This window comes from Hyperolius riggenbachi, chromosome 12 (assembly GCF_040937935.1).
Source record: "Hyperolius riggenbachi isolate aHypRig1 chromosome 12, aHypRig1.pri, whole genome shotgun sequence".
In the NCBI taxonomy this organism is placed as follows: Eukaryota; Metazoa; Chordata; class Amphibia; order Anura; family Hyperoliidae; genus Hyperolius; species Hyperolius riggenbachi.
This window is the reverse complement of record NC_090657.1, coordinates 193,024,386-193,047,545: the sequence shown is the minus strand read 5'-3', so window position 1 is coordinate 193,047,545 and position 23,160 is coordinate 193,024,386. Positions and strand designations below refer to the sequence as shown.

The 23,160-nt window shown below is 47.4% G+C and overlaps 1 protein-coding gene across 6 annotated transcripts in view; it reads right to left on the bottom strand.

The window, feature by feature from the left end:
* The window catches only part of RIPOR3 (RIPOR family member 3), a 562,255-nt gene that overhangs the window by 299,088 nt on the left and 240,007 nt on the right, over positions 1 to 23,160 (bottom strand). For all 6 annotated transcript variants that reach the window (XM_068264141.1, XM_068264138.1, XM_068264143.1 and 3 more), the window contains 4 exons: positions 19,722 to 19,864; positions 10,048 to 10,186; positions 5,639 to 5,774; positions 1,638 to 1,799 (listed from right to left, as the gene is read on the bottom strand). In XM_068264141.1, the coding sequence (XP_068120242.1) occupies positions 1,638 to 1,799; positions 5,639 to 5,774; positions 10,048 to 10,186; positions 19,722 to 19,864 (580 nt within the window). The remainder of the gene's footprint in view (positions 1 to 1,637; positions 1,800 to 5,638; positions 5,775 to 10,047; positions 10,187 to 19,721; positions 19,865 to 23,160) is intronic.

Genomic DNA, 23,160 nt, shown 5'->3' with positions numbered 1-23,160 from the left:
GCTGGGGCATTGGGAAACCTGATAACAGCAGTACGGGAGACATGGATGAAGGTGGTTAATGATTCCGACAGATCGCTACCTGCTTCCCGAGCGTGGGCAACAACCACACTGCAGCCGAGATCCAAGCCTGGGAAACGCAGGGAGACAGGTACATGTAATGCGATCTGCCCAGGGAAATCCGGACTCACATTTCCTCCTCTCCGGAGTCTGGAGACTGTGTTACACTCCTGCCAAACCTCAGCTACAGATAAAGCTTTCACTTCCTCTAATACAGCCTCCCCCGCCATGTGCTGTGCATGCTGCAGGTAATAGGAGCGTCTCTGCTTGAATAATAAGCAGAGGCTATAAACAGTCTGAAGGCTGTTATGTAATACAAATGCCAGGCAACAAATGGATGATGGTGGGCTGTGTGCCGCTCTGCAGATCCCAACAGTGCAGGTAGCCAAAGGTATACATGAGCTTGTTGAATGACAATGTGAAAACAGCAGTGCTCACAGCAACCAATCAGAATTCTCTGTTTGGTTCAGAGGCGCTGCTCCACTGCTTGTGTAACATCTTATTTTGTACTAGCATACTGCCCAAAATAAGTTATGTCATCAGTACGATCAACCTCTCCAGTTCAAATGAGCTGAAGGATTCCTGGGTACTTTATTTATAGATAGTTATTTTACTCCAGGCAGCAAGGTGTCTACCAATATTAAAACTCATTGTCCAAACATCAACCTGAAGGTTTCTATTGCCAAAAAAAAGTCTGGGTACAGATGATGAAACGGCATTGTATGCTGATGTTAGATGGAGCCACTTAAAGTGTGCTTGTGTGATGTGTGAGGTTTGGTGAGCCCAATGGTTCTCTGCACACTCACACCATTGTCTCTGCCCCCCCCCCCCCCCTCCCAAACTCACATTCTTTTACCATGAAAACACCACTATCCCCCCCGCAGAACTAGAAAGCGAACCTGGGGCCGGTAAAGATTGGGGGAGGGACCCTACTTTAAGTTAAATCCCACTTTCACTGAAATATTAGTTATGGACGGAAGGCCCCTTAAAGAGGAACTGTTGTGAAAATCTTAAAATTTAAAACACATAGAAATAAGTAGTACATTTCTTCCAGAGTAAAATGAGCCATAAATTCCTTTTATCCTATGTTGCTGTCACTTATAGTAGGTAGTAGAAATCTGACATTACCGACAGGTTTTGGGTTAGTCCATCTCTCCATGGGGGATTCTCAGCATGGCCTTTATTCTTTATAAATACAATCCCTGAAAAAGATTTATACACTGATGATGGCCAGTTGGATGAGCAACTGCCATTCACTAAGTGCTTTCATAAATAAAGAAAACCCTGAGACCCCCCCATGAGAAGATGGGCTAGTCCAAAATCTGTCATTAATTTCTACTACTTACTGTAAGTGACAGCAACATAGGAGAAAAGTAATTTATGGCTCATTTTACTCTGGAAGAAATGTACTTCTTATTTGTATATGTTTACATATATTTTAAATTTTAAGATTTTCGTGACAGAGGTCCTTTAAAAGCTAAAAACTGACTGGCCAAATATTTGCAGAACAATTGTCTGTGCCACTAAATGTCCCTTCCAGCTCCGGAAACTGAAAATAATAGGCTGAATGTCCCCCTCACCTGCCTCCAGCTGCCCCGGGTATTTCTTTTTGATCCTTGGCACAAACATTTTCTTGAGATGATTAAGGAAGATCTCCGAGGAGCAGAACCAGCGGCAGCCCGGCTGTGTACAGCTCTCCCACAGCTTCAGGAAGTGTCGGATTTTCTTAGTCTTGGGGAAAACTGCAAACAGACACAGATGGGATAAAAGTCACCCATACAGTGATAGTAGAATATTGTACCATGTTGACCATAAGTAAAAGCAAGAAGTTTTGACTCAGGAGGATACCATTTAATGGCTAACTTAAAGGACAACTATCAAAGTTAATAAATTCTAAATGCCACAAATATTTCCAATCATTACTAGCAAATAGCATTACAAAGGCTTTTTTTTTTTTTTTTTCATTTTTTCATGTTTTATATGAAGAACATGACATTTACAGAGAACAGTGTTGGCCTGAGAGAGAAATCACAGAGCATTGCATTGCACGTAAACACATACACCTACAGTAACTACACACGTATTTCCTATTGAAATACACTATATGCAAATCGCATGTGAAACAGAATCACACCTAGAAAATTCCTGCAAGCTGTCTTTATTGTTCACCAGGGCTGTGGAGTCGGAGTTGGAGCCTGAGTCGAGAAGTCAGAGTTGAGGAGTCAGAGTGGGAGCAATTTTTTGTACCTGGAGTAGGAGTTGTTGGTTTCATAAACTGAGGAGTCGGATGATTTTTTTTTTTTACCAAATCCACAGCCCTGGTAAGTATTAGTATTAGTCAATTTTGGGTACCTGGAGTCGGTGGTTTGATAAACAAAGGAGTCAGATGATTTTTTTACCAATACCAAAGCCCTGTTGTTCACACATTCGAAATTCGCATAGAATGGAAACTATCTCATATACATTTATGTACTATGTGTTCTAATGTGAATTCGCATGCACAAAAAAAAGCATTAAGTTGAAATGGACCCAAAAAGGCATCCATACATAATGCATAATTTGGAGTCCAGCTATTGCTGACACCTGAATTACAGTAATTACCTGTATATACTCGGATACAAGTCGACCCCGTGTATAAGTCGACCCCCCAAATTTAACCCTCACAAGGTGGATTTTTTCAATTATTCAAGTATAAGTCTATATGTAATTATATGTAAGCCAGCCAGGTATGTGCCTCCAGTATAGGTAGCCAGTATTGTTACCCCCAGTATAGGCTAGGCAGGTAGGTGCATCCAGTGTATGTAGCAAGGTATAGTTGCCCCCAGCATAGGTAGGTAGCCAGTATAGTTGCCCCCAGCATAGGTAGGCAGCCAGGTATAGTTGTCCCCAGTATAGGAAGGTAGCCAGTATAGTTGCCCCTAGCATAGGTAGGTAGCCAGTATAGTTGCCCCTAGCATAGGTAGGTAGCCAGTATAGTTGCCCCCAGCATAGGTAGGTAGCCAGTATAGATGCCCCAGCATTGATAGGCAGCCAGGCATAGTTGCCCCCAGTATAGGAAGGTAGCCAGTATAGTTGCCCTTGGCATACGTAAGTAGCCAGTATAGATGCCCCAGCATTGATAGGCAGCCAGGTATAGTTGCCCCAGTATAGTAAGGTAGCCAGTACAGTTGCCCCCATGTATAGGCTGCAGCGGTGGGGAGAGCGGGCATGGAGGCAAACATCTCACCTATCTTCCATCTACTTCCTCTCCCAGGCATCCCATGCGCTGATACCAGCGTCTCCTGTGATGACATCATCACAGGAGAGACGCTGGTATCAACACAAGGGGATGCGTGGTAGGTGGAAGATAAAGGCTGTGGTGCGATGTTTGCCTCCATGCTGCCCGCTCTCCCCGCCGCTGCAGCTGCCCATTACCACATCCACCACTGGGTGCAGTCTGCTCTCTTCTCCTCGCTTCTCCTCCACTTGCGCTGTAACTTCCGCTCCCGACGTCATGTGACATCGGGAGCCGGACCATCTCTGAAGGGGGTAGACGCGAGTGAGGTAGAAGAGAGGAAGAGAGAGGACACTGCGCCCAGCGATGGATGGTGAGTATCCACACACACACACCCCACATCCATACCCCCCCCACCCCACACAGTCTGTAAGTCGCAAAATTTAAAACTATGTGACTATAAGTCGACCCCCCCACTTTTGTACTTTGGGTCAGTCCTAAATTTTGCGACTTATACCCGAGTATATACGGTATATTGTGATATGGGCTGCACCTATATATCCATAGTTAACATTGTGGCCAAATCAGGCACTGTGCTGCGTCTAGCAGGCAGCAAAATGACCCGACTCACAGAAAAGAAGGCAATTGAGAGATAAAGCCAAGGCGGCTCTCATCTGATAGCATCAAGCTTCTGAATTTTGTTTACACAAAGGAGAACCACTAATACCACGTTTCCCAGTTTTGTTATTGTCTGTCATGTTATATCAGTGGGAGTTTCTCCATATTTTGTATGTTGACAGAGTCTCTCAGAGTTGGGGTATAGGAACACTTCCAATGTATCGGTATAAGAGATGCAAACTGCATTGATGAAGATTTATGAGTCATTTCTTGTATTTCTTAAAGGGAATCTGAAGTGACATGTGAGATGAGATAAAAAGAGGTACATAGCAAGAAATTCTCTGAAGTTCCTTTCTGTTTTCCAGTGCAGTAAGCATAAAAAAACTAGAGTTGTTATCTATGCAAAAGAGCTTGTCAAATTCAGTCTGATTTTCTGAAAAGTACATTGAGACTAAAACAGTTAAAAGTTGCGTACACACGTCGGATTTTTCCAAACGACTGGTCGTTTGGACGTCAAATCGGACGTGTGTATAAACGGTCGTTCAGTTGATAAGACTGGTTTTGACAGATCCGCACATGCCCGATTTGATGTCCAAATGACCGGTCGTTCAGACATCCAAACGGCCGATCGTTTGGAAAAATCCGACGTGTGTATGTACCTTAGAAACAGTGAGATAAGGCTTTCAACGAGGATTAACTGCAGTAAGGTTTAAAGGTCGTTACTTTTATTTCAGCTTAACAAGGCAGAGTGTGGATTCTAAACAGCAACTGTGACTGAAGCAATGTTAAAAATAAAGCCATTAAATTAAAAATAAAAATATAAGACTGCTTTCCAAGTTACTAATGTTCTATTTATCATCCGTACTACACATAGAATTATCTCACAAGTTTATTTTCATTTCAGGTTCACATTAAGGCTGATGTTAGTGTTACCGTGTTTCCCCGAAAATAAGACACTGTCTAATATTAATTTTTCCATAAAGAATTAGGTTAGGGATTATTTTCGGGGAGATCTTATTTTTTCTGGGGGTAGTGAGAGCCCCCTTGTTGTATAGCCAGATTCCCCCCCCCCCTTGTGTATAGCCAGATTCCCCTCCCCCCTTGTGTTTAGCCAGATACCCCCCCCCCTCTTGTGTATAGCCAGACCACCATCTTCCATAGACAGATCCCCCAGAACATAGCCAGTGTAATCCTAACCCCCCTGCATTACCTCCTGCCAGCCCCCTCCTCCAGACAGACCGATCCCAGTATTCCGCAGCTCATCTGCCCGGCGGCATAATTCAAACCGCAGATTAGCGGTGAACTGTAACAGCAGCTAGAGTATCAGTATAACAGCGCCGTATCACTGTATCAGCGCCTCCGTGTACAGGAAGTGACATAGGCTCTTCATAGGAAGTATAAGGAGGCGCTGTTACAGTGATATGGCGCTGTTATACTGATACTTTAGCTGCCTTTATTACAGTTGACCGCTAATCTGCGGTTTGAATTATGCTGCCGGGCAGAGCAGCTGCGGAATACTGGGATCGTTCTTTCTGGAGGAGGGGGCTGGTGCAGGAGGTAATGCGGGGGGCGGTGGGGGAAGGAAGGGGGGGGGGGGGGAACGGGACTGCCGCTGCCACTAGGTCTTATTTTAGGAGGATGTCTTATATTTCGAGCATGCTCGAAATATATGCTAGGGCTTACTTTCAGGGGATGTCATACTTTCGGGGAAACATGGTATGTAGCCAGAAAAAAGAGGGTTGTACATACTGTCCTCAATAGAAACCTTCTCTTCGGCCTTCTGGAAATAAATAATGGACAGGTCTTCCAGGACTTCCCTCTGCCAGGAGAGCTCCTCCACAAGGTGGTTCTGGATGATTCGAGCTGTGCTTCTGGAAGTCAGTTTCTGCAAAGAAGAAATAGAATACGGTAACATCACATGACTTCTTCCTTCAAACTAGCATTTGTGACCCGCATAACAGAAAAGCAGGCATTGAATCAGGATGATACCATTTATCAGCCAACAAAGAAGAGAAAGCTTTGGGCTAATAAGCCTTTTTCAGACTCTATTCCCGTAGACTGACAAGATATTGGAACACACAGCTTATATACGGTACATTTTAACATCAGAAAGCGGTACAGATACTTTTTTTGCAAATATAATTAAATGCCATTCAGATCCCTAAATTACAACAGGACATCAGAGGCATAAGGTACCCATACAGTGCTTAATTTTCCACTGAGTAAATCAGCGACTAACGTTATTTGGCGACCACAGAGTGGTTGATCGACTAGTGGCGCCCACACACTGCAAGCGAGATCTCATGCAGTTCTCCTTCACTATCGTTGTGCCTCCAAGCTTTAAAGAGACTCTGTAACAACAAAAACCTCCCCTGGGGGGTACTCACCTCGGGTGGGGGAAGCCTCCGGATCCTAATGAGGCTTCCCACGCCGTCCTCTGTCCCACGGGGGTCTCGCCGCAGCCCTCCGAACAGCCGGCGACTGTGCCGACTGTCAGTTCAATATTTACCTTTGCTGGCTCCAGCGGGGGCGCTGTGGCGACTTTCGGCACGGAAATAGACGGAAATACCCGATCTCCGTCGGGTCCGCTCTACTGCGCAGGCGCCGGAAACTTGCGCCTGCGCAGTAGAGCAGACCCGACGGCGATCGGGTATTTCCGCCTACTTCGGCGCCGAGAGGCATCAGAGCGCCTGCGCAGGAGCCAGGAAGGTAAATAATGACGTCACCGCTGCCCGGACTGCACGGAGGGCTACAGCGAGACCCCCGAGGGACGCAGGACGGCGTGGGAAGCCTCATTAGGATCCTGAGGCTTCCCCCACCCGAGGTGAGTACCTCCCAGGGGCCGTTTTGGCGTTACAGTTCCTCTTTAAAACCAAAAATCAATACTGTGTCAATTGAAATGATGTGAGTGTCCGGCTGTTATGGCTCTCTTATCAGGGCAGCACATGCAAAGGAGCCAAGGCCAGCCAGGAGAAGTGAGTAAAAATTAGGAGGCAGGATCACACACTCACCGCTCTCTGGTCCCAAGTCAGCAGCAACAGAATGGGAGAGAGTGTGAGAAAGATGGTCAGCTAAACCAGTTTATGGCACTGCTGCCCCCTAGAGTTTGCTGCCTGAATTACCAACATGCAAACCTGAATCATGTAATTCAGGCAGCAAACTCTATGGGGAAGAAGCACTGCTCTCCCACAGCACATATGTGCATCAGGCCTATACATTATTATTCACTGCTTTCCTGGCTTGCCCCACCTCTTCTACACATGCTGAAGGTAAGCTGCTCCTGTCTGAGGAGTGTGTGTGTGCCTGTGGCTCTGTGTGTATGTATGTGTGAGTGTCTGTCTGTCTTGTGTGTATTTCTCTGCGTGTGAATTGATGTGCACACAGCATCACTCAGCAGTTAATTGGCAGAGGAGCGCACTCATACTCTGCAGGGGCCTGGGGAAACACTATCAATTGAGGGGGAGAAATGAAGGCCCATCAGCCAGCTCTGGGGGCCCTGGGCAATAGCCCAGACTGCCCCTCTGGAAGTGCCAGCCCTGTATTTCTCTGTCATGCCCCACCCATCTAATTTTTCTTGCCACCCGGTTGAAAAAAAAAAGAAACTCCGGGGAGAACACTGAGAACAGTAACCAATTCATTAATGATCAGCCGATACTTTCCATCCTGCCGAACGAGTAAATTGGTCCATTCACCCAAATATCAGCCAATTTCCATCGATTGAGCAGAATGGAACACGACTGATTTCCCCCTGATCTGATAAAATGATCGAATCAAACGGTCAATCTTACTGTACTGTGGGTTGCTCTTTCTCTGCTGCTTGTGCATGTTTAAGTAAACAAAGGCTCTTATCTATTTGTCATAAATTAGCAAACATCCTTTCAAGATGTCTCTGATGTCTGGTTGTAATTTAAGGAAGCCTGAAGAATAATAAAAAGAGTTTCACTTACCTGGGGCTTTTGCCAGTCCCCTGCAGCCACCCTGCGTCTGCAACATTACCAAATTATCCTCCGGGCCTCTGCCGCGGCTCACTTTCGGTACTAGCAGTTGTCGTCTACTGTGCCTGCGCAGCCCTGGCCGCGTGTCCTCATTACCAAACGATCCTCCAGTCCTCTGCCTCGGCTCACTTTCGGTTTTAGCAATAGTCCTTGTTTATGCTTACGTTGCCTGGAGCGCAGATGAAGTAGAGATTTTCTCATACTGCACCAGACACTCCCAACCACGTCCACATGGGCACAGTGGATGTCGACTTGCAAGTCGTCGAGAACTAAAGTAAGCCATGGTGGGGGACCGGAGGATCGTTTGGTAATGTCACGGGCACAGAGCGGCTGCAGAGGGCTGGCAAAAGCCCCTGGAAATTCCTTTTTTTTCCTTTCTCAATCTTCAGGTCCACTTTAAGACATCTCAATGACATTGAAGCTAAGTACAAACATGCGAGTACTGTCGCTTGTTGGGGATCAAGAAACAATCCCTCAAGCTACAATTTAAGGAACAATGTTGTTCACTCACCCCTAGCCTTGAGGCTAGCGATGTGTTCTGTTGTTATGGAGAGGGCTGGAGGGACCACAATCGGCATCATCAGGAGGGTACTATGCAGGCGCAGAACTACTGCACAGTACAGTCCTGATGACGTCAGCGTGACCACGTGACCTGCACGGTGGAGAGCATAGGAATCTGACCTGTCGAGGTCGGCATCTGCAGCGGAACTGACCGGGAGCCACCGGCGAGGGCACAGGATGGCTGCCAGGGGCTGGAGGAAGCCCCAGGTAAGTGGATTTTTGTTTTTTATTCTCCTTGGACGTATCCTTTAAGCATTCGACAGGAGGGATCTTTACTGATTCCCGAGAAATATCGATAAACAGCCTCTGTGCACACATAAACAATAATTGGATGAAGCGGTAGTTATCGGCCTTTCCAGGCAACGGTTACCACGTGTGTACGTAGCTTAACTTATATTTGCAAGTCTCTGTCTCAGTCTTTGCACCGCTCTGTGATGTTCAAATATATATTAGCTGTGTGTTCAAACATCCTGTCAGTATACAGGAATAGTCTGAAAAAGGCTTATTAGCCGAAACCGTTTTCTTTTAAAGGGAAAATAAACACATGATGTAGCTGTAAATAAATATTAGATACTAACCTCACCAGCAGATTCTCTCAGAGGCTCACCATTTTCTTCTTACAGTGATCCTTTCCAGTTCTGATAATATTTTGTCAGAACTGAAATAGACCAGTTGCTGTCAGTTATATATCAGCAGCTGTCAGTTACAACTGAATGTGCAATTAATGTCCATGTTTCCCTATGGCTCAAGTGGATGATATTACAGTTTAACAGAGTGCTGACCAGGAAGCTGTTAGGGTGTAATGGCCATTTTTAAAATGGAGGATGGAGAAACCCATTGATCACAGTGGACAAATGGGATGCAGGAGAGGAGAAAGAGATTGAGTGGTAGACTACACAGGAGGTAAGTATGACCTGTATATGGTTATTTTTAGTTCAGGTTCTCTTTAAAGGGATACTGTAGGGGGTCGGGGGAAAATGAGCTGAACTTACCCGGGGCTTCTAATGGTCCCCCGCAGACATCCTGTGCCCGCGCAGCCACTCACCGATGCTCCGGTCCCGCCTCCAGTTCACTTCTGGAATTTCTGACTTTAAAGTCAGAAAACCACTGCGCCTGCGTTGCCGTGTCCTCGCTCCCGCTGATGTCACCAGGAGTGTACTGCGCAGACACAGACCATACTGGGCCTGCGCTGTGCGCTCTTGATGACATCAGCAGGATCGAGGACACGGCAACGCAGGCGCAGTGGTTTTCAGACTTTAAAGTCTGAAATTCCAGAAGTGAACCGGAGGCGGGGCTGGAGCATTGGTGAGTGGCTGCGCCAACACAGGATGTCTGCGTGGGACCGTTAGAAGCCCCGGGTAAGTTCAACTCATTTTCTCCTGACCCCCCTACAGTATCCCTTTAAGTTAGCCAATCAATGGTACCATCCCGATTCAAAACTTCTTGCTTTGACCTGCATAACTAAGCTGAAGTTGTAAGACATGTGTTACATAACTGCATGAAATGATCTGCCCATGTTCTACCACATTACTGAGCATGTGGGATCTACATCCAGTTTACTTTCATAGCCTGATGTAAATAAGATAGACCAGAGTTGCCTACCTTTAGCAGTGCTTTACAGATTTCCAAGTGGACAGACAGAAGGGTGTCCAGGTCCTCGTGTCCTGTGCTCTTTCCACCCTGATCCAGTTCAGTGCTAGAATGGAAGGTGGGAATGGGGGTCTCGCTGATGGTGCCATTACTGGAAAACATTGCAAAACACATGTCAGCACCGCTGGCCAAACTGAGACACGTCACGTGACTGGCAAGGTCACATGGATTCCTCACATGCCTGTAATGTGATCAGGAGAGCAGGAATGTGTACAGCAAGCATGCAACCTTTGCTAAGTAACATTTCAGTGTATGGGTGATGCTGGGGTGCAAATATTGCCTATTTTGTCCACCATCACCGACCAGTTAATTCCCGTAATGCAGGTCCAGTGATCCTCACTTCCATGAGTTGCACATTTCCACTAGATGAGTGAAGATCCTGCCTCTTCCATCTGGTCAACATTTCTAAGATATGTCCCTTACTCTTCCCAGCGACCACCAAACTCCTGGTTCACGCTTTGATTATCTTACCTCGATTACTGTGATATCCTCGTATCTGCAATCTATCTCATTACCTAGACTCTTGCCTCTACTCTGCAAATCTCTTCACTCGCTTCTTGCCAGCTCTCCTCGTCTGCTGCCTCTGCTCTGCAACTCTTTTCACTCACTTCTGCCAGCTCTCCTCATCTGCTGCCTCTGCTCTGCAACTCTCTTCCCTCGCTCCTGCCAGCTCTCCTCATCTGCTGCCTCTGCTCTGCAACTCTCTTCCCTCTCTCCTGCCAGCTCTCCTCATCTGCTGCCTCTGCTCTGCAACTCTCTTCCCTCGCTCCTGCCAGCTCTCCTCATCTGCTGCCTCTGCTCTGCAACTCTCTTCACTCGCTTCTGTCAGCTCTCCTCATCTGCTGCCTCTGCTCTGCAACTCTCTTCACTCGCTCCTGCCAGCTCTCCTTATCTGCTACCTCTGCTCTGCATTTCTCTTCACTCGCTTCTGTCAGCTCTCCTCATCTGCTGCCTCTGCTCTCCGACTCTTTTCACTCGCTCCTGCCAGCTCTCCTCATCTGCTGCCTCTGCTCTGCATCTCTCTTCACTCACTCCTGCCAGCTCTCCTCGTCTGCTGCCTCTGCTCTGCAACTCTTTTCACTCACTTCTGCCAGCTCTCCTAGTCTGCTGCCTCTGCTCTGCAACTCACTTCACTCACTTCTGCCAGCTCTCCTCATCTGCTTCCTCTGCTCTGCAACTCTCTTCACTCGCTCCTGCCAGCTCTCCTCATCTGCTGCCTCTGCTCTGCAACTCTTTTCACTCACTTCTGCCAGCTCTCCTCGTCTGCTGCCTCTGCTCTGCAACTCTCTTCACTCACTCCTGCCGGCTCTCCCCATCTGCTGCCTCTGCTCTGCAACTCTCTTCACTCGCTCCTGCCAGCTCTCCTCATCTGCTGCCTCTGCTCTGCAACTCTCTTCACTCGCTTCTGTCAGCTCTCCTCGTCTGCAGTCTCTGCTCTGCAACTCTCTTCACTCACTCCTGCCAGCTCTCCTGATCTGCTGCCTCTGCTCTGCAACTCTCTTCACTCGCTTCTGCCAGCTCTCCTCATCTGCTGCCTCTGCTCTGCAACTCTCTTCACTCGCTTCTGCCAGCTCTCATCTGCTGCCTCTGCTCTGCAACTCTCTTCACTCACTCCTGCCAGCTCTCCTCGTCTGCTTCCACTGCTCTGCAACTCTCTTCACTTGCTCCTGCCACCACTCCTCATTTGTTGCCTCTGCTCTGCATCTCTCTTTACTCGCTCCTGCCAGCTCTCCTCATCTGCTACCTCTGCTCTGCAACTCTCATCACTCGCTCTTGCCAGCTCTCCTCATCTGCTGCTTCTGCTCTGCAACTCTCCTCACTCACTTCTGCCACCTCTCCTCATCTGCTGCTTCTCTCTGTGTGGTCCTTGAAGCATAGCGTGCACTCTTAAGTTATATGTGATGCTTCTAATTTGCGTGCGGTGAGCTGTAGCTCGACCCTGATACTTCACTAGTGCGGCCGTTAATACAGATGGACACATACTACTGCTGGACCTTAGCAGGCCAACTATTAGGATCACTACTGATATTCTGACACAAGACCATGTCTGTTTTTCCAGACAGTATTGTCCTACTTTATACTCTAAAGGTGGCCACACACCATACAATATTTAAAATATCTTTTCAATTCAAGAATTGCAATCAATTTTTCAGACTGATTGTGTAGGTAGAAAAAAAAACAGTCTTGTAAAAGTAAAACCTTTTAAAGGGAACCTTAAAGATAACCTTAAGTAAAAAAAAAAAAAAAAAATGAGATGAACTCACCTGGGGCTTCCCTCAGCCCCCTGCAGCCGATCGGTGCCCTCGCAGCTCCGCTCCGATGCCTCTGGACCCGCCGGCGACGACTTCCGGTTTCGCCGTCACCGGCCGACAGGCATGGGAACGCGAGTGATTGTTCGCGTTCCCAGCCTGTATATCGCCCCCTATGCTGCTATTGCGGCTCCTGGCCGCAATAGCAGCATAGGGGGCAATATACAGGCTGGGAACGTGAACAATCACTCCTGGCCGCAATAGCAGCATAGGGGGCGATATATACTCGCGTTCCCATGCCTGTCGGCCGGTGACGGCGAAACCGGAAGTCGTCGCTGGCGGGTCCAGAGGCATCGGAGCGGAGCTGCGAGGGCACCGATCGGCTGCAGGGGGCTGAGGGAAGCCCCAGGTGAGTTCATCTCATTTTTTTTATGCCTTTAGGTTCACTTTAACTCTAAATACCTGGGGCATCTACCAGCCCCCTGCAGCCATCCTGTGCCCTCGCAGTCACCCATGGCTCCTCTGGTCCCCCTCTGCCAGCTAGTTTCGTTTTTGCTGACTTGGAGTCAGCCGGCCGCCATGCGTATTACACCCATAACGCGTAAAAATGTACTTGTTGATGTCTGCAATAGCTTCCTGCACCAGCAGGAATGTGTAAAAAACATACGCATGGTGGCTGGCCACCTCCCAGTCCGCAAAAACGAAACTAGCTGGCAGCGGGGCACCAGAGGAGCCATGAGTGACTGCGAGGGCACAGGATGGCTGCAGGGGGCTGGTAGATGCCCCAGGTAAGTAAAACTCATGTTTATTTTAGAGTTAAGGTTCCCTTTAAAAGGTATTACTTTTACAAGACAAGTTTTTTTCTACCTACACAATCAGTGGTGGACTTATGGCTCTTCCTCGGACTAATTATTCTGCAGGGGGTGGTGGGGAATCCCCTGCAGAAGTGGTATTGGTCTACAAACAAGATCATAGCTACCCCCTTCTTTGACACGGTAAAGTCTGAATACTGTTTTGGACTGATAATAAAATAACGTCACTTTTCAGACAACACCACCTTTGATAAGTCCACCCACCCTGCGCCAAAGCTGAAGAAAATTTGTGAGGCATCATCATTGCTGTCTTTGATGGACCCATTGCTGAACAAAGGCTACTGTGTGACCACAGATAACTTTTACAGTTCCCTGCAACTGTTTGAATTTTTGATAAAAATGAAAACGGATGCCTACGGCACTGTTAGGCCCAACAGGTGAGAGATGCCAGCAACTTTCGCTAAAAAAAACCCTCAAAACTGGTGACATTGTGGCTTGGCAGAAAGGAAAAATGATGACTCTTCGCTGGCGGGACAAGAAGGACGTGCGTGCCCTCAGCACAATCCATGACCCCTCAACCATGCCCGTTTCTAGCCCCGTGCGGGGCGTGCCACCGCCCGGGGCGCTGTTGGGAGGGGGGCGCTGTAATGGAGGGGGGAAGCACCGTAGCTGCGGGGAGGGCAACCCGACCTCTCCCTCCCTCTCCCGGGCCGCCCTCCGTGCTCCCCCCTCAGATGTATAGTGAGCAGCAGCAGCCAGGGAGGGAGCGCCGTATACAACATACCTCCCTGGCTCCAAGCGCTGCTCTCTCGCCGCCGGTCTTCTTCTCTCTGCATACACGCTTATACACACGCTGCTTCCTGTTTAGCCGGAAGCAGCGTATGTATACGCGTGTAGGCAGATGGGAGAAGAAGACCGGCGGCGAGAGAGCAGCGCTTGGAGCCAGGGAGGTATGTTGTATACGGCGCTCCCTCCCTGGCTGCTGCTGCTCACTATACATCTGAGGGGGGTGCACGGAGGGCGGCCCGGGAGAGGTCAGGTTGCCCTCCCCGCGGCTACGGTGCTTCCCCCCCCCTCCATTATGGGGGACAGCTACCTATCTAACCTATCCTGGGGGGCACCTACCTAATCTAACCTACGCTGGGGGGCAGCTACCTATCTAACCTATCCTGGGGGGCACCTACCTAATCTAACCTACGCTGGGGGGCAGCTACCTATCTAACCTATCCTGGGGGGCACCTACCTAATCTAACCTATGCTGGGGGGCAGCTACCTATCTAACCTATCCTGGGGGGCACCTACCTAATCTAATCTACGCTGGGGGGCAGCTACCTATCTAACCAACACTGGGGGGCAGCTACCTATCCTGGGATGCACCTACCTAATCTAACCTACGCTGGGGGGCAGCTACCTATCTAACCTATCCTGGGGGGCACCTACCTAATCTAACCTACACTGGGGGGGCAGCTACCTATCTAACCAACACTGGGGGGCAGCTACCTTTCCTGGGGGGCACCTACCTAATCTAACCTACGCTGGGGGGCAGCTACCTAATCTAACCTATACTGGGGGGCACTTACCTAATCTAACCTACACTGGGGGGCAACTACCTATCTAACCTATACTGGGGGGCACCTACCTAATCTAACCTACACTGGGGGGCAGCTACCTATCTAACCTACACTGGGGGGCAGCTACCTATCTAACCTATACTGGGGGGCACCTACCTAATCTAACCTATGCTGGGGGGCAGCTACCTATCTAACCTATACTGGGGGGCACCTGTCTAATCTAGCCTATACTGGAAGGGGGGGCAGCTACCTAATATAACCTATACTGGGGGGCACCTACCTATCTAACGTATACTGAGGGGAACCTACCTATCTAACCTATACTGGGGGGCAGCTACCTATCTAACCTATACGGGGGGGGGGCAGCTACTTATCTAACCTATACTGGGGGCACTTATCTAACCTGTATTGGGGGCACCTACCTACCTAGCTAGCCTATACAGGTGACAACTATACTGGCTACCTATATTGGAGACACCTACCTAAATGACCTATACTGGGGGCAACTATTCTGGCTACCTATATTAGAGGCACCCACCTAGCTAACCTGTACTGGGGCACCTACCTATCTAACTTATACCGGGGGCGCCTGCCTATCTAACCTATACTGGGGGCAACTATACTGGCTCACCTATGCCTGGCTACCTATACTGGGGTACCTATTCTTGGCTACCTATACTGGGGGGACCTATACTAAGTGAAACTAGACCTGGCTAACCTATACTGCGGGCACCCATACCTTGCTCCGGGGGGGGGGGGCGCAATTTTTACACCCTCGCCCTGGGTGCATTTTAGCCTAGAAACTGCACTGCCCTCAACCGTCACCACAAGAACTAGAGGGGGTAAAGTCGTCGACAGGCCGCAAGTCATCTTGGACTATAAACACACAATGGGTGCGGTGGACAGAGCCGACCGAGAGATGAGGTTCTACCCCACAGTCCGCAAACAACAGAAAAAATACTATAAAAAAAATATTTAGACATCTGCTTGAACAGTCTCTTTGGAATGCGTACATTCTGTACAGGCCAGCAACGCATGTGGACTTTATCTGGAAAGTTTGCGAATGCATCTGCATGAAGTACCACCCCCCCAAAAAAAATGCACCAACCAGGATGTATGTGGTTTGCTGCAGCAAAACCGATGCCAAAGGGAAAAAAATCAGTAAGGAATCCCGAATGTACTGCCTGACTGTAATGTTGCCCTGTGTGCCGTTCCCTGTTTCAAGATATACCACACACGGCAGGTGTATTAGTTATATACTGTACTGCATGTACATCCTGTATATATAATCTGCTGCCTTATTTGTACAGTTTTGCTATCTTTTAACTTTATTGATAAATGTAATTATTTCAACAATTTTGTGTTCCAGTCTTTTATTTATATGCAGAATGTCTACCAGGTGTGAGAAAACGCGGAAAATCCGCAGCGAGTACTCAGAGTAAGGCGGCTAATTCCGCGTCCAACATGGCAGCTTGCGTGCATGGGCCTGCATCCACTAGCCTGACGGAGCATGGAGAAACCGCCGCATGCCCAGTGAACAAGACGGCGGATTCTGCGCCCGACGCGGCGGTTTGCACGCATGGGCCTACCACTAGCAGTATGGCTGAACGCGGGGAAACCGCCGCATGCTCTGACAGCGGTGCGGCTGGCCCCGCGTTCAAACCAGCAGATACATTACAACACATGTCTGGTGTGGCTGGGACTGATAGTCCACACAGGTTCAGAAGGACGCGCGCGCTGAGAGGCAGAGCCTTTATGACAGTCAGAAGGGTGTCAGGTGATCCAGCCGATCAGCTGACAATTCTATCAGGTTTCATTGGTACAGCACTTAGGGGAGGCGCCGGAGAGCGCTTGTGTATATATACTGGGTGCTGGTCATTTCTCTGGTGTATGGCGTTGCGATCACTACGTGGTAGCACTCAGACCTTGTCAGTATCTGTGATATTTTCTGTGTTATTACTTCAGGCTAGTTCCAGGGTGTTGATGATCAAGGAACTCACACCCAAGACTAGGGAACTGTATTACCATTCTGTTATTACTTCAGACTAGTTCCAGGGTGTTGATGATCAAGGAACTCACACCCAAGACTAGGGAACTGTATTACCATTCTGTTATACTTCAGACTAGTTCCAGGGTGTTGATGATCAAGGAACTCACACCCAAGACTAGGGAACTGTATTATCACTCTGTTATATATCAGACTAGTTCCAGGGTGTTGATGATCACGGAGCTCACACCTAAGACTAGGCATTGTTATTATCTGTTATGACTTTCTGCTTTCCTGACCACTCTCTTGATCTCTAATTTGGTACTTCGCTATATCTGATACTCTGTTGCTGAACCCTGCTTGTCTTAAGATTCCGAATCTGTCTCCTGTCTCTGTATCTGATCTGTCTGTCTGTTGCCGACCTGGCCTGTCCGACCTCGAGAACTATATTCCCTGTTTGGAGATAGTTCACAGACCTGTCAGTGACACTTCACCATTGGTGTCACTCACTCTCTGGTCCTTCCCACTCTCAGCCTGGCTCCGCCCCTTGGGGAGCATCTGACCATTGGAAGGAACCTGTTCTCTGAGCAGTATCTCTTTCTGCCTTGCACCCTCTATACGGGTGCTCTCCTCAAAGTATTACGGTTGCACCAAGCACTCATATTACTCAAGTGTCCAGAGGTTAGAAATATATCTGATTATCGGTGATACTGCAGATCATCAATAATCGGGTATATATCTGTATTTTCGGTGATACTGCAGATCACCAATGATCAGATCCTCTCTGTGTTACACCGATCGTTACACCAGGCTTTTATTCTGATATATTTTGGTAAGTTAGATAGGATTGGAGGTTAGATAGGATTGGTAAGTTAGTTGGATTGGAGGTTTAAAATTCTTGAAAAAAATGTACCTCTTTTGACTCATTATTCCAGACAGAAATGTACCGCCAGGGAGGTTAAGAATAAGTACTTTGAGATCTTAGATGCTGTGTCTTGGTTCACAGAAGTGTTGGCTCACTGGTGTGACTGATGTGACTGACTGGTGTAAAAAATCTGACCAATGTACCACACATGTGTGGTAAATTTTTCCCCAATAATAAAATCAATTATAAAAAAAAAATGATTGAAAACTATGTTATGCTTGCATATTATGGTTTTATCTCAATTTGCATGCAGTATCAGCACTTCTATGCCTCTGAAGAAGTAGCAGTAATGCTATGAAACGAGTGTTAGGCCACAGGTTGTACAGTTTATCTCCACATGATCATGGAATCCATGTTTTATTGCTGTTTATATACCTACCATTTTGATATGTTAAACAAATGTTATGTTATATTTTACTATCTGCCTTGCAGATCTACATACTGGCCTATAAACACCCCTATTCCTTTAGATTATACGTTTGCAAGGGTCGGGCTCTCTCAACCTTTTGTGTCTTGGAATGTGTTCTACATTTTATTCATCATGGTACATTTGTCACCGTTATTACCAATTCTGTATTTTATACCAGTTTCCATATTTGTTGTACACCAATGTCTGTATTACTATGTACCCCATGTTTGTTTATTAATGTGTACAACACCACATAATATGTTGGCGCTTTATAAACCAATAAAAATAATATATAATAACTACAAGGGCACCCGAACGGGAGTCTGTATGTTTGTCACTCGGTTGTTAAGCACTGCGTGACGGCAATTCAGAGGATGAACCACAACAGAAGTCCTTCCAGATTCTGCCATGGGAAGGGAAGGAAGAAATATGGTTTCTATTTATTGATGTTTTTCGCTGAGGCACTTTTACATAACAAAACCCGAATGATTCTAGACATCACACAAATGGGACAGAACTAGATTTAAAGGATACCCGAACTTACATGTGACATGTGTATGGACAGTGCCTAGCACACAAATAACTATGCTGTGTTCCTTTTTTTCTTTCTCTGCCTGAAAGAGTTAAATATCAGGTATGTAAGTGGCTGACTCAGTCCTGACTCAGACAGGAAGGGACTACAGTGTGACCCTCACTGATAAGAAATTCCAACAATAAAACACTTTCTTAGCAGAAAATGGCTTCTGAGAGCAAGAAAGAGATAAAAAGGGGAAAATCTTGTGATCGACCTTTTGATCCGATAATTTGAAGGAGAATCGATACCGCTACATGGCCATCCAATAAATCTTTCAGGCGTACTGGAAATTCTCCATCACAAGGGCTCAATCAGGTGTTTGGTAATGGTGTTTGATATTCTGATAACCGACGGACCCCAAGCCGATGTCTCCCAAAGTGCCTATGTGTCTCCATGCACATGTGCAGTGTTGAAGGCTCATCGGTCACTCCAACGCAAATCCTGGCCTCCTCCAGAGTCTGGCGACACTGGAGGCCATGTGCCAGCACCACGTGACACCAGCGACGTCACTACATGCCCTGGTGTCACAAGGTACAGGCACCTGTGGAGGTCAACACTTTCCAAGTGCATGGGGGGATGTAAGAGGAGGTTCACATATATACTTGGATTTAGATGTTTTATGAAAAAATGTAAAATAAGAACATATGCAGATGCTACAAGGGGTGAGGAAAAGATGCATACCTACCGACTTTTTTCAGATAAGAAAGAGGGACACTTTACCCACACCCCTGCCACACCCTAATAATGCCCCCCCACCCCCTCAATGCTTGTTGCAGGTGTGTGATTCAAACACAACCAAAGCCAAAAGCTCAGCATGATGGCCAGGCAACTGGCATTGTTTATAAGAGAATGAAGATGGCAGCCTCCTGCAGGTCAATGTAGCATTAGTTCTTGACTACCAGCTTGCCATCGGCCACACGAGAGGCATACACCTAACTCAGAGCCATGCAACAGTATAGGGAAGTATACATCACCTTTAGCGACTTTTTTGGAGGGGGAAAAGCAAAAGCAATGCAGTAATTTGCAATCTTCCTCCCTCCTGACACAGGAAATGCTGGGAATATTTGGAGCCACTACAAAGACACGATGTGTGCTTTACCTCTTGCTGTGCGTGCGGACGCTGCCAAACACCGACATGTCATCGGCGCTGAAGTCTGTATTCAGGAAGTCGAAGCTTTCTAGTGCTGTCTCCACCGTCAAGCTGTCCACTGAGGAATGTGACGGGTGAACAGGTTTACTCGTCTGTGGGGAAACAAACACATGGCTACAATGTAACAATATGCAAATAACAGGCACTCTAGGCAACCAATCAGGAATCATCACTCTAAAGGGCGTGAAAAGATGCAAGGTAAAATCTGATAGGGTGTTGATAACGTGACAGACCCCAGCAGTAGAGATGGGAAGTTCGGATCTTTTCAATGATCCGGATGATTCGAATCGGATCATTGAAAAGATCCGTATCTTTGATCCGAATCTCGGATCATTTTACTACCGAAGCATTCGGGGTGAAATGACTAGCAGGACAGGTCTTTCCCTGCTGTGGACAGAAGGGGAGGGGGTGGACACACAGAGAAGGGGAGAAGATGGACAGAGGGCAGGGAGTGGACAGAGAAGGGACGAGCAGAGAGCAGAAATATTTGCACACAATACCCACATGCTGCAATCATATGTTTTACATGTATTTCACCTATATGCTCATCTGTGTACTTTGCATGCAAACGCACAGTGAAAGAAAGCATTCCCTGAAGATAAGTGCAGCTGTTAAGTGTCGGGTGCAGGAGGATCATATTGCCCTGAAATCACAGTGCCTGCAAAGTTACTGAGCTGTGCTGAGCTAAAAGCTTCCAATGTGGTCACTGTGCAGCACAACTACGGAACAGACGGCCTGTAATCAGCAGCAGTTTTAGCCAGTATGTGTGCTCTACACATATCTGGCAGTGGCACCCACGTCCCCTCTCTCTCATCTACCTGCTGTCCCTGCAAGGCTGGCTCCCCTCCCAACAGAGCGATCCATCTCTGCTCTGCTTCCAGGACCCCGCTGCCCGCTGAGAGGCGGCGTGTCGCTTCTGGCCCCGCCCCTTTTGCGATCCGAATCACTCATTTTGATGATTCGGATGATCGACTCATAAAATAGATTCGGATCAAAGATCCGAATCGTTCATGATCCGGACAACACTACCCAGCAGGAAGAGGGGGTAAACCCATCATTGTGGTCTCACAACAGACGGGCCTCATCACAGCTTTCACCGCCGCCTCTCACGGATGGCAGTGTGGGTGTTTGATTTGTTTTTTAGTGAAATGTAAACATGCACACTTCATAATGGAATTCATCTCAACATAAACAATTCAGCTCCAGTGGAAACCCTGAAGGAAACATTACATTCACGCAATTCTAGAGGAGTTTCCATAGCTGACACAGCTGGACGTGTAGGATTAGTGTGTACGGTGAGGGGAAGAAGTATTTGATCCCCTGCTGATTTTGCTTGTTTGCCCTCTGACCAAGAAATGACCAGTCTATAATTGTAATGCTTGGAGAATTATAGCAGTGAGAAAAAGAATAACAACAGAACCCTCAAAAACCAAGGGCCACAAAGTCAGAGCTTGATGTGCATTGTAATGAGTGAAATAACTAATAGATCCAGTGGCATAGCTAAAATGCATGGGGCCCCCCAGTGGTATTTTGCCCCCCCCCCCCCCTTCCCATGTTCACACCCTACCCCTTGCCTTTCCTTGGTGCCCTTCACAGCCTTTGGCCCATCTTACTAAGGTCATAAAACAAGTGTAGCCATCATGAACTTCACACCCATAACAAGTAGCCACAGAAACACCTAATCTGAAGTATAATCCCCTGTATTGGAGGAAGGGAAGGTTAGTAGTCCCCCCCCCCCCCCCCTGCAATCTAGAAGGGCTGCTTCATTCTAGTAATGCCCCTGAATAACCCCTCCCCCTCCCATGTGCAATCTCACCTCTCCACCAGCAGAATTACTGGCCTCCGGTGGATGGTGGTAGGAATCCGATCAGGCATATTGGAAATAATCAATTCAACTTGTCTATTTGTCTGGAAATTGGATGGTGTGCACCAGGCATTAGGCTGTTGTGCTGGTCTAACTGGGTGAGGACTTTGGGGACTTGATTGCTGCACAGATGCCTCCTGGGTGCTTTGGTAAGGGGAGGGGGAGTGTTAGATAGGCTGTGCATATAAGAAAACTTTGTCAAGGCATTAACTGTTCAAACCAAATAATGATACCTCTCCTTCGTGTAACCAGAAACACTGAGCCAAGTCACACATATATATGAACTGTGTCTTAGTCAGCCATGTAATGCCTGCAGAAATGGATTCTGGGAGATATGTCCAATGATAAACTTTTCCTAGAGTACCCCGCCTTCCTCCCCAGGTGATGGGATAGTCAAAGTACATCAATCATAATCCACTAAGGAGGAAAGCCCACCCCCAATTTTCCTCCCAAGGTGGCGGCTTATCTGGGAAGTTCAGGGTTTGTTTTCATTTTGTGGGTTAGGGCCGCCTGTTAGAATTCGGAGTTAAAGTCATGTAACAATATTAAACGTTTACATCTCTAGGAAGTTCATCATACATGGGCTGGTGTCTCACGGAGAACAGTGTGTGTTTGAGGTTTCTGCCCAGCTCTTAAACTCACCAAGACATTAACATGTTACTCAGGTTACAAGCAAAGCAAAGGGAGCTCCTTCAAGTGGACCTGAACTCTTGCACAGGACAGAAGGAAAACATAGAGCAGGGGTGTCAATTTCAAATACAAAGTGGGCCGAAACTAAACACTGGGATTATTTCGTGGGCCAACCTCCCTCCCCTATACAGTTCCCTGGTGTCAAGTGGCCTCCTCCCTGTGTATGTGAGGTATCGGTGCAGGAGACTTGGGCGCAGGAGACTTGGGCGCAGGATACAGCCGGTATATGGCTTATACTGCTTCTGCACAAGTTCCTAGCCGTGTTAAAGTGCACCTCCGGACTAAAAATCGACTCAGCAGCACTGAAAAGGCTTTGTGTTTCTTTAACAGTTTCACAGCATCAGAACTTTGTTTCTCTTATACAAGCCTAATTTTTAGCTGCACACAAGAAAACTGCCCGGGCTTTTTTCCCCTGTTGCTGTGCAAAGCATGATGGGATTTCTGATTTTGTTGTTCTCATTCTGCTGTTTTGGTGCAATTGTTTTTTTTACATTTTGAATTTGACATTTGAAGCCTAGCGTGTGCAGCTGGGAGGGGTAATCAGGACACAGGATAGTTCGAACTGTGTCTCCTGCTCCTTGTCGCCTCCTTTCAACCAAAAAGATGGCTGCCTCCATGACAAAGATGGCAGCCCCCATGAATCACAAACATTTGCCTGTTCTTTTAAAACAGGGTAGGTAAGAGATTATATTACCTATCTATTCTAATTAGCATAACTAATGTAAATTGATGACAGTAAGTTTGTTTAGGATGAAGTTCCCCATTAAGTACTATTCCCCCTCCAGGCTGCCATGTATGATGGGGAATGAGATAATTCCTTCAGCTCCGTCTTCT